At 45.1% G+C, this 12,628-nt stretch overlaps 1 protein-coding gene across 1 annotated transcript in view; it reads right to left on the bottom strand.

The window, feature by feature from the left end:
• The window catches only part of CLIP1 (CAP-Gly domain containing linker protein 1), a 119,360-nt gene that overhangs the window by 59,067 nt on the left and 47,665 nt on the right, over positions 1-12,628 (bottom strand). Inside the window, 5 exon segments of the mRNA XM_082667142.1 lie at positions 840-900; positions 2,985-3,088; positions 3,717-3,914; positions 7,555-7,777; positions 9,843-9,967. Of these exon segments, the coding sequence (XP_082523268.1) occupies positions 840-900; positions 2,985-3,088; positions 3,717-3,914; positions 7,555-7,777; positions 9,843-9,967 (711 nt within the window).

The raw sequence follows: 12,628 nt of genomic DNA, 5'->3' as shown, positions 1-12,628 counted from the left end.
TATTTGTCATACATCTAGCAGTGGTTTGAAAAGCATCAGAACCATTTAATTTTGGTGTCTTATTAAAAAACTAATACGAATGACTGTTAAGAGAGAGAAACTTGATGCTAAAGGAAAATCTCTGTGAATTTAAAATACGCCATGGAATAAAGAAGTTGAAATAAAATTGTTCTTTTTCTGGTAATGACTAGAAAAAAAAAAAAATCAGGGCTTCCCTGGTGGCGCAGTGGTTGAGAGTCCGCCTGCCGATGCAGGGGACACGGGTTCGTGCCCTGGTCCGGGAGGATCCCACGTGCCGCAGAGCGGCTGCGCTCGTGAGCCATGGCCGCTGAGCCTGCACGTCCGGAGCCTGTGCTCCGCAACGGGAGAGGCCACAACAGTGAGAGGCCCGCGTACCGCAAAAAAAAAAAAAAAACCAATTACTCGAACATACATTTATTGTCTATAGGGTTATAAAGGATTTATCCTGCTCAACTGAAAAGCAAAGCTGAGATTGTTCTGAACTATCATGACGAAATAAAAAATGTTCTTTAAAATGCCATTTCTGATCATCGGAGGAAGGTGTAGAGTCTCACATAGGACACACTGCCAGATTTATGACTTGATTAACTCCAATTCAAGGTTTTGAATTCTGAAGCATGAGAAAAGGGTAGTAAAAATTTTACTCGGCCACTGGAGTTGGGACGGCACAGTGACAGGCTCGAGGGCATCCACAGCCCGCAGGCCAGAGGCCGGGGTTCCTGCCGCCCCCCTCTGCTGCCTGTTCTGACCACAACGATTTTATCCGTATTTCTGAATACTGTACCCATAAAGGCTTTAGAGAGCTGGTGGGGTTTTACCTCAAGATCGCCCTTAGTAATTGATTCTTCTTCAACCCGGAACTGAAGGTCCTCAACCTTCCTGTGGAATAAAATCAAAACAAAACACGTAAGAAAGTAACTAAGAAACACCTCTGCCTTATCCCAAAATTATATATATATAATCAATGTCCTGATGAAGGTAGCAGATGATGATGGAAAGAAATGCCTTAGAGACACAGAAAATAAAGAAATGCATCTTTAAGCCTCTAGTTTATAGGGAAACTCTAAAGTTTTATCCAGGTATGGATTCCAGAAGGGATGAGGTAGAGTTGAGATAAAGCAACTGGTTCCCCAGATCACAGCCGCCAGAAATGGATCTAATCAAGGCAAGATCTCTTCTCCTCCTCCACCCCCTCCTCCCAGAAAAAAGAAAAAAAAACAAAAAAAGACAAGATCAGCCTGAAAGGAAAACGTTTGATTACCACAGAAACCGGTTTGAGAATGGAAGTCTATAATTTCTACTTTCCAATAACAGAACATAGGGGAAAATGGTACAGAAAACAAATCCCTCTTTATACCACCCCACATCAGGCATTCTAGCGTGAGGTTAGCAGAGATGCTACCCATGCAGAGATCCCCAGGACAACACGAGTACCTGTTCCAAGAGGGGAGAATAAGGCTGTGAATAATTTGGGGGAGAGGCAATCAAGGATCCCGTTTCTTTGCTTCTAAAATGCACATTTCTTTTTCACATTTAAAAATCTCTGATATGGCACGTGGGTTTCAATTAATGCCATCACAAAGTCAATGAAATATGATACTAGGAAGATCTACAAAATCTGGGTAACACCCACATTGTGAATCTTTACAAAATTGGATGTAAGAGAAGGAAGAAAAGGAGGACAAATCTACATGCAAAAAAAAAAAAAAAATCTTTCAAATTCACTAGCATTTCTAACAAAATTAAGAATAAAAAAATTCTACTTGGTTAAGTCAGAAATACAATCATAGGTTAAAGCCCTCAAGCTTACTGGAGAGCTGGGGGACATTTCTACTGCCCAGAAGTCAGCAGAGCAACAGCTGGTTTAAAAACAGAAGCAGGGCTTCCCTGGTGGTGCAGCGGTTGAGAGTCCGCCTGCCAGCAGGGGACGTGGGTTCGTGCCCCGGTCCGGGAAGATCCCACATGCCGCGGAGTGGCTGGGCCCGTGAGCCATGGGCCGCTGAGCCTGCGCGTCCAGAGCCTGTGCTCCGCAACGGGAGAGACCACAACAGTGAGAGGCCCGCGTACCGCAAAAAAAAAAACAAAACAGAAGCAAGTGGTACAGATGCCTTGGCCTTCAGAAGGGCCTGTCACTATGTCTCGTTCACTCGTAGCCATTTTTAGGATGCAAGGAGAACTTCCTGTGTATAGTGCTTCTCTCTCCAGTGGGACAGCCATTTCCCTAGTAAGGCACTGTTACTATCCCCCTGTATCCCCCAGCACAGTAGTGCTCGTGACCATCCTAAAGAGCTCTGCATTACATCGCTGCGATCAGAAATGACAGGAGATGGCATTAAGTGCAACCGAGGACAAACAACGTCCCATAGCCCAGAGACAGTCAAATCGTTTCCACGCAGACACCTTTCCCAGAGATCTTGTTCGCTAATGGTCTCAAAAGACCTTTTATAAGAATCAAACTTGCTTTCTCTGTCTCACACAGTTTAGCACCTGATTTCATCCTGACCTGGATAATTCTCTAATTGAGAGTTTTGTTTTCCTATAAAGGTAATGAGTTTCCTGAGGTCAGGGCCCCTCTGTCACCCCCCAGACACAATACGATTTCATTAGATGTGCAGAAGGCGTTTCATAAATGCCAGGTAACTGGGCCTAGAAAATCCTTTTTCCAGGAGTGGCTCTAGGTAGAAGCTGGGTTTGAATTAACTGACTCAGGCCATCCTCTAGAGGATGTCTGGCACACAGTAGGTGCTCAATAAATAGTTGTTAAATTAATCAGGGCACATTTAGCTGGTTCCAAACTTCTCAAAAAAGTCAAATCAAAGCAAACCCTCCTCACACAGCACGAGGAGTTCAATCTCCACTGAACACACAGAGAGTCCTTTGGTTCTAAGGGTTTGACACCAACAAGGCTGTTGATGGGGGAGTTCTCCCGAAGGCTGTTTAAAAGGAGAACAGTTCAGGATCACCTTCTCTCCTCTTCAAGTTGGTTGAGAAGCTCCACCTTCTCCCTGTCAGCAGCTTCCACCATTGCTCGCAGCTGGTCCATCTTGGCCTCCAATTCCAGGACATGCTGGGGAAGGCAAGGGTGTCGGTGAGTGGCGTCCTTCTGACCCAGATGCATGCCCAGGGATGCCTCCAAAGAGCTACGGCTAAATGGTACCACTGTGGGTCGGCATTACTCAAAAAACCTTTTCGCATTAAAATGCTTTCTATGATCTCTTATGATAGGTTATTCTCGGCAGCACTCCTGGGAGCTAGATGATGAAAAACCACACCATTAAAGAAATAAGGGGGCAATGTTAAAACAACGCTCATCTTTTTTGAGCTGAAACTCGTACAAAGCATAATGTACAAAACAGGAGCCGTCGCCACTGGTAAGGTCCTAGTACACACGCTCACCTGACACAGACAGGCCAAGAGACCTGGACGTAAAGACCAAAAGAGTGCAACAGACTCGAGAAGAACAGAACTTCATCTTTATGATGATGCAAACTGGTACCCCAGGGCACAGCTTTCAAACAAGCCCAGCAAAGACATCTATGCTCCTTTCCAGTGCGCTCGAGACCAGCTCCCCGGCTCCAAGCACCAAGTACACTGTTCAACCTCCTCCCTCAATTTAGAAACCATCACAGTCTCTGCAACAAGATCAGCTTAGAACCTGTCACCATCTCTGCAACAAGGTCAGTGCCAGACTTCACCTGGTCGTGTCCGTCCCGGGCCAGAGCTAGCTCCTGCTCTATCTCCCCCACGTGGCTCGTGGCCTTGGCCACCTCCGCCCTCTCTAGATCCCGTTCAGCCAGCAGCTGCTCAATGTGCTGCTGCTTCTCCTTCAGGGCCTCCTGGAGGGCAGTGGTGCCGGAGATCTTCCTGGCGTAACGGGAGGAGGTTTCGGTCAACTGCAAAGGAAAGTTAAAGAAGTGAAGGGCGATGATGCTATCAGGGATGCAAGGAGGGAGCGATGCATGCAGGCAGGTGTCTCCTCAGCAAAGCAAAAGCACTGCCCCAGCTCGCAGGCTTGCCGAGGCTTAGGAAAGGCTTTTCATCGAGGAAACAAGACAGCGTGTGCCTCCTGTCTGCCAATTTCACAAAGAACCCAGCAATGTAAAGAAGCCATGGAACAACCGGGAAGATGTTTAGAAGAAGTGGCTCAAAAGCAAAGGTGCCCTGAGCTCGGCTGACGGGGCCGGGTAGGAATCTAAAAAATTCCTCAGAACCCAGGTAACAAGCTTCTCTAGACTCCGTTTCGGCCTGAGCTTCATGAATAGTTATCTTCTTGTTATGACAGTCTGGCCAATCTTTTGATCCTTAGAGTTCGGGATTAGACCTGTTTTTCAACTTCTCAAGCTTCTAAATACCATTACGTGACCAAGAGGTCACGCTTGGAGTCACAAACCTTCTTTCAATTGATTACGTAGCTGGATCTCTGTCAGGATTTTCTTCATCTTTCTTTCAAGATGAAAGGCAGAGGTGATTTCACCCAGGAATCCAGCCATGAGGACCTGAATCCCAGTCACCAGAAAGACTTATAAAGACACAAGATTAAAAGGAAACCTGTACGTGCCTTCAAAAGCATATGTGAGTGGGTGAATGAGAGTGCAAGTACACGTAAGAGAAAGGAGGAAAAAGGGTATGGGAGAGAGAAAAGGGGGGGAGATAAACCTGTGGAGAAAGAGAAACAGGGGAAGGAAGGAGGGAGAAAAAATGGGGACTGGAGAGGGAAGGGGGGGGAACAAGAGGGGAGGGGGGAAGAGTGGTGGGCTGAGGCGTGGAGAAAACGTTTCAGCGCTGTCACCCGTTCATCTTTGCTGCTTCACACACCCGATACCTCCTCAAGATGGCTAATCGTCATGTAAAAACACAGAGGACATAACCTTCCATTAAATGTGCATACGTAATGTGGGCAAGCTGAGTAACACTCTTCCAAGCTGGGCTCCGGGGGCTGGGAGGTGGTCCAGAAGAGGCCACATCCCTTGGCGAGCGTCTGTCCACGGCCATTTACTTGGCAATCACTGGCTCCGGGTCGACGCCGCTCGACTTCACCCTCTGCAGTCAAAGCCTCGCTTGCTGCTTGAAGGCTCTCCTCGTCCTCCGTCTAGCTGAGCCCCCGGCCAGGACGCAGCCTGACAGTGAGGATCTGCCGTCAGTTCAGAGTTAGGCAGTTTGACAGCTATGAGAGTAAAGTACACCCAAACTGTCCTTCGCTGTTTCTATTTAGTGAGATTTCTTGAATTACTTAAGTATATGGGGGGGCGGGGAATTCCTAGTCTCTCTTTTAACCATCTGACCTTGATCTTCCAATTTTACTATGTGGTGATACTTTCTCGTACTAACGTTTCTTCCTGAACACACTAAATCTGAGGTTCCCAAACCCCGCGCAGAGGTACACCCCAGGGTACTGCAGCAAACTCACAGGGCAACACAAGGAAACAGAGCGACACCCGCTGGATACCATGCAAACTGCTAGCTGGAGGGGATTCAGTTTCAACCTTGGATTGTACTACATTCCTTTCCATAACGTCATGTCTTTCCGAAGCCGGGTTTTGGCTACTGCCAGACCAAAAGCAAGTACTGTGCAAAAACCAATGTGGCACAGGAAGTGAGGGCGGCAGTGTCCAGCAAGAGTCCAAGGTCTGACAGGATATGCAGTGCCCAAGAAGAGCGTGCAACCTAATACTAGTTCACTGTGGTTATTCAAGAATGAATTAAAAATATTCTTTTTCCTTTCAATTAATGTGAACCTTTTTTTTTTTTTGAAGAGCTATTGAATTGTTAGGACATAAATATTAAGTTGTTTGGACCTAACTACTTAATAAACAGAACTGTTAGCTATTTCTTTAGGCCTACGGGCACTGTGAAAAAATAACTGAGGCTAAAGGTTCTGTGGAACCAGAAAGGCTGGGCACCTCTGTACTCAATTCTTTCAGAAGATCGCTGTGCATTAAGGAATGTCCCCACTTTTTTTAAGAAGTCACGCTTTCAATTACTCTGTATTTTTGGTATATTCTTTTATGGTGATTTTTGGTTTAAAAACTATAGCCACTCTAAATAAAGAGGTACAAAAACAAGCTGTTTTACAAGGCAAGGAGACTCATTTCTCTTTTGCTAGTTTTCTTCAAAAGAAAATGAGGTGAACTAAGAGGAATCAGAACTGTTCTAAAAAGTAAGAGGACTGGTTGGGGGAGCAGCGGGGGCGCTTGGGCATCTCCAAAGAAACGGACACTTAATTACAACGTAGTAAAAATTACACAAGAAATAATTCCTAATCCAGGGTAGATACTTTCACGGAATTGTTCCTGGATTAGTAAACTCGATTTCCACTTTAGAGTTTGCTGACCCACTCTGAACAAGGCTTCATCCAAACAGAGGGGTTTCTTCATCCATTTCACTCAAACATTCAAAAAGTTCTTGACAACCTTTTCTCATAAGTCCATTTGTAATTTTTCTGTTGAAGATGCAGACTTTTATATGCAAAATGACATAGTCCAAACAGGTATTTATTTTACTTGAACATAAGAGGAACAAAGTCCAGAGAAGCATAACCCCTACTTTAAAGAAAGACGCTTCCGCTGTTGCCTTCCCTGCCCAAGGTCAATGGAGAGAAGGCAAAACGAGATCAAGGGCCAGCAGCCTTACTGCCCGATCATGACACTTCACGTTCTAACTCCTGTCTGTCGTTCATTGTCATAAAGCAAGATCCTGAATTCAGTCTGGGGTACAACCTCATACTGCCACTTCAAATTTAAACAGTATTTGCCTCACTTCCAGTGAATAAACTAAAGGGTGGGGGGTGGGAGGGAGCAAAGCCAAAAAGTCATTGCTTTGACGCTAAAAAAAAAAAGCATGACATTAACAAACAGAATGAGATGCTGCCTATTTTGATTCTGATGATTTTCTCTTGCTGATCTAAATGGGAAAGAGAGGGAGAAAGTAAGAGGGAGTGGGGGAAGGGGGATATGGAGACAAAACAAAACATGGCTTTTCCTAGCATCCTTTCAAGTTCCCTAAGTTCCCCTCTGCATCCTCTGGCCTGAGTCAGGAACACTCCACAAACCAACTGCTTTCAGCGGGTTAGACTATGAACATAACACTAAAATTCTAAGAACATGCCTTTTCTCAAACGACTGTAGTTCCTAAAATTGTTTGATGTCAAAGAGAAAGAGACCCAGGTCCTTGAGGAAAAGGATCCCTCCAATTCTCCTGTCCTTCTGATGCCAAAATAATTTCAGAATACTCAATCATCCCATATGTTAGACTAAGTAGTAGTTACTATAGATTCACCAAGAACTGTTATATCTTAAAGTCTAAGGAACCTGAAAAGGGCTGTTAAAAAAATTCTTTATTTCAAACTTGTATTCTTGCTAGAGGTTTTTGTTTTGTTGCAAAATTTGTAAGGACATTCACAAGCTACAGAGAACATTTAGTACAAGGGCAAGAGAAGACTTAACATCTCCTAAAGCAAAGCAGGCACACTGACGGGGTGGGGTTGGGGGGCATTTACAGTGCCTGGGACGCAGAAACACGCAGCAGGAGGCTTACCAATCCTGTCCGACTGGGCTTGCTGCTTACAGAGGAGGCCACAGAGCTCATGGAGCTGAGAGAAGAGGCAGAAGGGCTGCGCGTCAGGCTGGCGGGTGTGGTCGCCATCACCCGCCTCACGGCAGCGGCCTTGGCTTTGGCTGGTGTGGTGGAAGGGAAGCCAATCTTGGTCACTTTGTGGACAGGAGCAAACAGGCCATATTTGGGTTGACACTGAAAATACCTTTAGGGGACAACAACAGGAACAGTAACAAGAAGCAAGTTAATTACAAGAAATACAACTATAACCAAAAAGCTCTCCTGACTCGTAACTCGTGACTGGTTTGCTGTGAATTTTACCAACCAGCTGGGGTGGTGCACCAGCCCGTGGCACTCACTGGTGTGCAAGCTGATAAATAACCATAATAATAGTTTTTTTTTAATTTATTATTTTTAAAAATTATTTATTTATTTTTGGCTGCAGTGGGTCTTCGTTGCTGCGCGCAGGCTTTCTCTAGTTGCGGTGACCAGGGGCTACTTTTCGTTGCAGTGCGCGGGCTTCTCATTGTGGTGTCTTCGTTTGTTGCAGAGCGAGGGCTCTAGGCACGTGGGCTTCAGTAGTTGCAGCACACGGGCTCAGTAGTTGTGGCTCACAGGCTCTAGAGTGCAGGCTCAGTAGCTGTGGCGTGTGGGCTCAGTAGTTGTGGCTCGCGGGCTCTAGAGCGCAGGCTCACTAGCTGTGGCTCACGGGCTTAGTTGCTCCGCAGCATGTGGGATCTTCCCAGACCAGGGCTCGAACCTGTGTCACCTGCATTGGCAGGCGGATTCTTAACCACTGCACCACCAGGAAAGCCCCACAATAATGTTTTAGAAAACACACTAGGAAATAACAGTATGATACACAGAGATGGAATCACTCATCTGTTACTAAGATTTTACGCAAAGGGAAGGTATTTCTACTATCTGATAAACACACAGCAGAGGAGTGATCCCACTTAATAAAACCTTGCCAAACAAAGGGCAAGAGAAATCAAACAAGCACCTAATTCTGGCAGATTCACTCAAGTAAAGGTGGAGTAGTACTGACACTTGGAGATCTCACGACTCTAGCGAATTATAACAACTTAATATGAAGGATATCAATGATATGGCTTCATAATCGTTGCAGCACCAAGAGATTTTTTTAATCTCCTCGAGGCATTATTATTGTATTTGGTACATAAGACCTATATGCTTATAATCAGTCTGTAAACATTTTATAAGTAAAATGTTAACTACAACACTTTATACTACTAACAATAATGCATCAGAGACCACAACTGTGCCCAAGGCCTTCAAAGCATCTGAAATGTGGGAAACGCCTCTTGCATTCGTCTGCATGACTCAACTCCCACCCTATCCCTGTGAGGTGAGCGTGGGGTTATCCTCACAGTGGAATAGGTGTGCTTGCCGTCAGTCCTCTTGTCACAGGATGGAATCCTTGTCACCAGATATAAAGACACATTTTGCGTTCTCGTCCTAACAAAAGCAGCTTCCTTCTCCTCACTCCCCCTACCCTCCAACGCCCAGAAACTCATTCAGACGTTGACTGCTATCAAAGGGAGAGCAGCCAAAAGGATGACATAGTATTTCCTTTCTATTTTGAAAAATAAAATGAAAACACTATAGATGATACTATAATTGTAGAAACATGTCATTACACACTTGTCCAAATCCATAGAATGTATACCAAGAATAAACTGTAATATAAACTACAGACTTTGGGGGATAATGATGTGTCAATATAGGTTCACCAGCTGTCATAAATGGACCACTTGGGTGCAGGATGTTGATAATGGGGGAGGCTGTGCATGTGTGGGGCAGGGGGTAGAGGAGGGATATCTCTGTACCTTTCTCTCAATTCTGCTGTGAACCTAAAACTGCTCTAAAAAAAAAAAAGCCTTAAAAATAAATAGATAGGGCTTCCCTGGTGGTGCAGTGGCTAAGGATCCACTAGGACAGCCCACGCACAGCAACGAAGACCTAACACAGCCAAAAATAAATAAAATTAATAAATTTTTCAAATAAAATAGATAGATAAATAAACCAAATACTTGCTCAGAATCTACTCAGACGCACTGCACATATTACTAAAACAGACAGTCAGAAGAAAGACTCGATTCTGGTGGGGAAAAACCTGCAGATGAGCCTTAGGAAACGAAAGGGCAGCTCTTCCAAACACTCACGTCCGTTCCCTACACACGGTTGGTGGGACTGGCTTCAGCACCTTCACATGCAAGAGGGAGACGAGATTCCAACTGCAAACAAACCTTGTTCCAGCGACAGCCCCATCGTTCTTCCCAAGAGGCTCATCCAACTCCACGCCACACCACTCCCCCTTGGCGAAGTCTGTCTCCCCAAGAAACCGGACGACGCCAGCCTTCGTGCCACCAACCTGGAAGAAGAGAACGTTAAAAGGAAGAGATGAACATAATTACAATTTCACAGCTTAATCCTTTGCAGCTGCAGCCAATACTGTGTTCCATCATTTCTCCAAGCAGCTCTTCTCTTAACCTCCTCTCCAACTCTTCAAAGAGTTCTCTCCAAAGGTTAGCGAAGTTCATCTGGGTGACTTCAGTCGCCAGAGTGATCCGATACCTGATATAGTCCAATAATGAACTCGCCTAGGTGATGCGCAGTCATCAACATTTAGTCCAATTAAAAAAATACCTTATTACTCCGGAGGGAGGTTTCTGCTTCAAAATAAATATTTGCTACAAAAATAAAACCCCCACGTCCTTAAAGAAAAACAAAATTCATGCCTAATCCACTGTAACAATTGCTGTGTTTATGTTCCCAAACGTCCTTTACATCATTATCCAGGTAAAGCAATAACATGTACATGTTAAAGACAAATATTCACACATCCACACACATGAAATGTAAATTCTTTAAAATATTTTTTTTTTTTTTTTTTTTTGCAGTACGCGGGCCTCTCACTGTTGTGGCCTCTCCCACTGCGGAGCACAGGCTCCGGACGCGCAGGCTCAGCGCATGGCTCACGGGCCCAGCCGCTCCGCGGCATGTGGGATCTTCCCGGACCGGGGCACGAACCCATGTCCCCTGCATCGGCAGGCGGACTCTCAACCACCGCGCCACCAGGGAAGCCCATGAATTAATTCGTGAATAGCCAATGCGTTCTCATGGTTCAAAAACTTTTAAATATATGTATCCAGGGAAAAGCCTCTCTTACTAAACTCGTGTCCCTAACTATCCCACCCTCCCCATCACAGGTAGCCACTGCTATTGATGTAGAGTGTATCCTCTTCCCAGCATTTCTTTATGCATATAAAAGCAAATGTTGGGGCTTCTCTGGTGGTGCAGTGGTTAAGAATCCGCCTGCCCATGCAGGGGACACAGGTTCGAGCCCTGGTCCGGGAAGATCCCACGTGCCGTGGAGCAACTAAGCCTGTGCGCCACAACTACTGAGCCTGCACTCTAGAGCCTGCGAGCCACAACTACTGAGCCCGTGTGCCACAACTACTGAGCCCGCGCACCTAGAGCCCGTGCTCCACAACAAGAGAAGCCACCGCAATGAGAAGCCCGCACATTGCAATGAAGAGTAGCCCCCGCTCGCCGCAACTAGAGGAAGTCCATGTGCAGCAACAAAGACCCAACACAGCCAAAAATAAATAATTTCTTTTTAAAAAGGAAATGTTAATTCATGTTTTTACTCCTCCCTTTCATTTTTACATACAAAAAATGAGCTGTCCTGCACCTCGCTTTATTCCACATCAAGACAGAGAATGTCCTCCTTGTGTTTACAATCGCACGTCATTCCACTATACGGATTCACTCCAGTTTATTAAATCAGCCCCCACTGGGAGACATTTAGGTTATGTAGGTTTACTGATTTAATAAATTTAAAAATCATTTTGGTTAATTAAAAAAAAAGTCCAATGGGATTGTGTTAAATGTAGACTTACCTTGGGAAGGTAACTTATTTTATCGATCTTCACAAGGAACCAGCTTTTAAGTTTTTCCTTTTTGTTTATAATGTTCTCTATTTTATTTAATTCACTTTTTATCTCACTATTTCCTTTTTTCCCACTTCCTTGTTGTCTATTACTCTTTCCTTCCTAACTTCTTAAGACCAATACTAATTTGCTTTTTAATACCAAAGCTATTTTGTTCTAATTTTTCTCTGAATATAGTTTTCTATGAGTTTGGGATGATACACATTTTTTTCCAGCTCTATTTAAGCTTTTTTTTTTTTTTTTTTTTTTTTGCAGTACGCGGGCCTCTCACTGTTGTGGCCTCTCCTGTTGCAGAGCACAGGCTCCAGACACGCAGGCTCAGTAGCCATGGCTCACGGGCCCAGCCGCTCCGTGGCATGTGGGATCTTCCCGGACCGGGGCACGAACCTGTGTCCCCTGCACTGGCAGGCGGACTCTCAACCACTGCACCACCAGGGAAGCCCCTCTATTTAAGCTTTGTTGAAAATGGAAAATGTTAAAGTCTCAAAGCTATATACTTTTTCTCTGAAAGACAAACTCTTTGTGAAACTGATTTAAGGAACCAAAGCAGTTACAGTTTAAGGTACTCTAGGCAGGAGAGCATGTGAAGGGTGACAGAGGGCAGGCAGTCCCCGGACAGTTCAGAAACATCCTGGTGTCATGACAGGTGTCACTGAGGAAAGATGGAGTTGGAGGCTGGAGAAAACTCCATGCAGGAACCGTTGTGTCCAGCACCGCAATCCACAGTGCACAGCAGGAGACACTCAACAAACATTTGCTGAAGAAATGAAAGGTGACCTTCTCCGTAGGGAACTACACAGAAAAGGCCATTTTTCCATGTAAACCAACAAAAGGAAAAAGATATCCAGTGGCTGAGACTGAATTTGATGGCTCAGAAGAGAGCAAAGGAAGAAATATGCTAACACAGACTAAGTAAGCATGGGCTCCAAGTTGAACAAATTCAACTGCCAGCTCTGTCTATGAATTAGTCAAGTTGCTTAGTTTCTAAATCTTAGTTTCGGAACTTCCCTGGTGGTCCAGTGGTTAAGAATCTGCCTTTCAATGCAGGGGACGCAGGTTCGATCCCTGGTTGGGGAATG

The sequence above is a fragment of the Grampus griseus genome, assembly GCF_964374135.1.
Source record: "Grampus griseus genome assembly, chromosome: 12".
Taxonomy (NCBI): Eukaryota; Metazoa; Chordata; class Mammalia; order Artiodactyla; family Delphinidae; genus Grampus; species Grampus griseus.
Note: the sequence above shows the minus strand (reverse complement) of the source record. Positions and strands in the feature narration are given on the sequence as shown.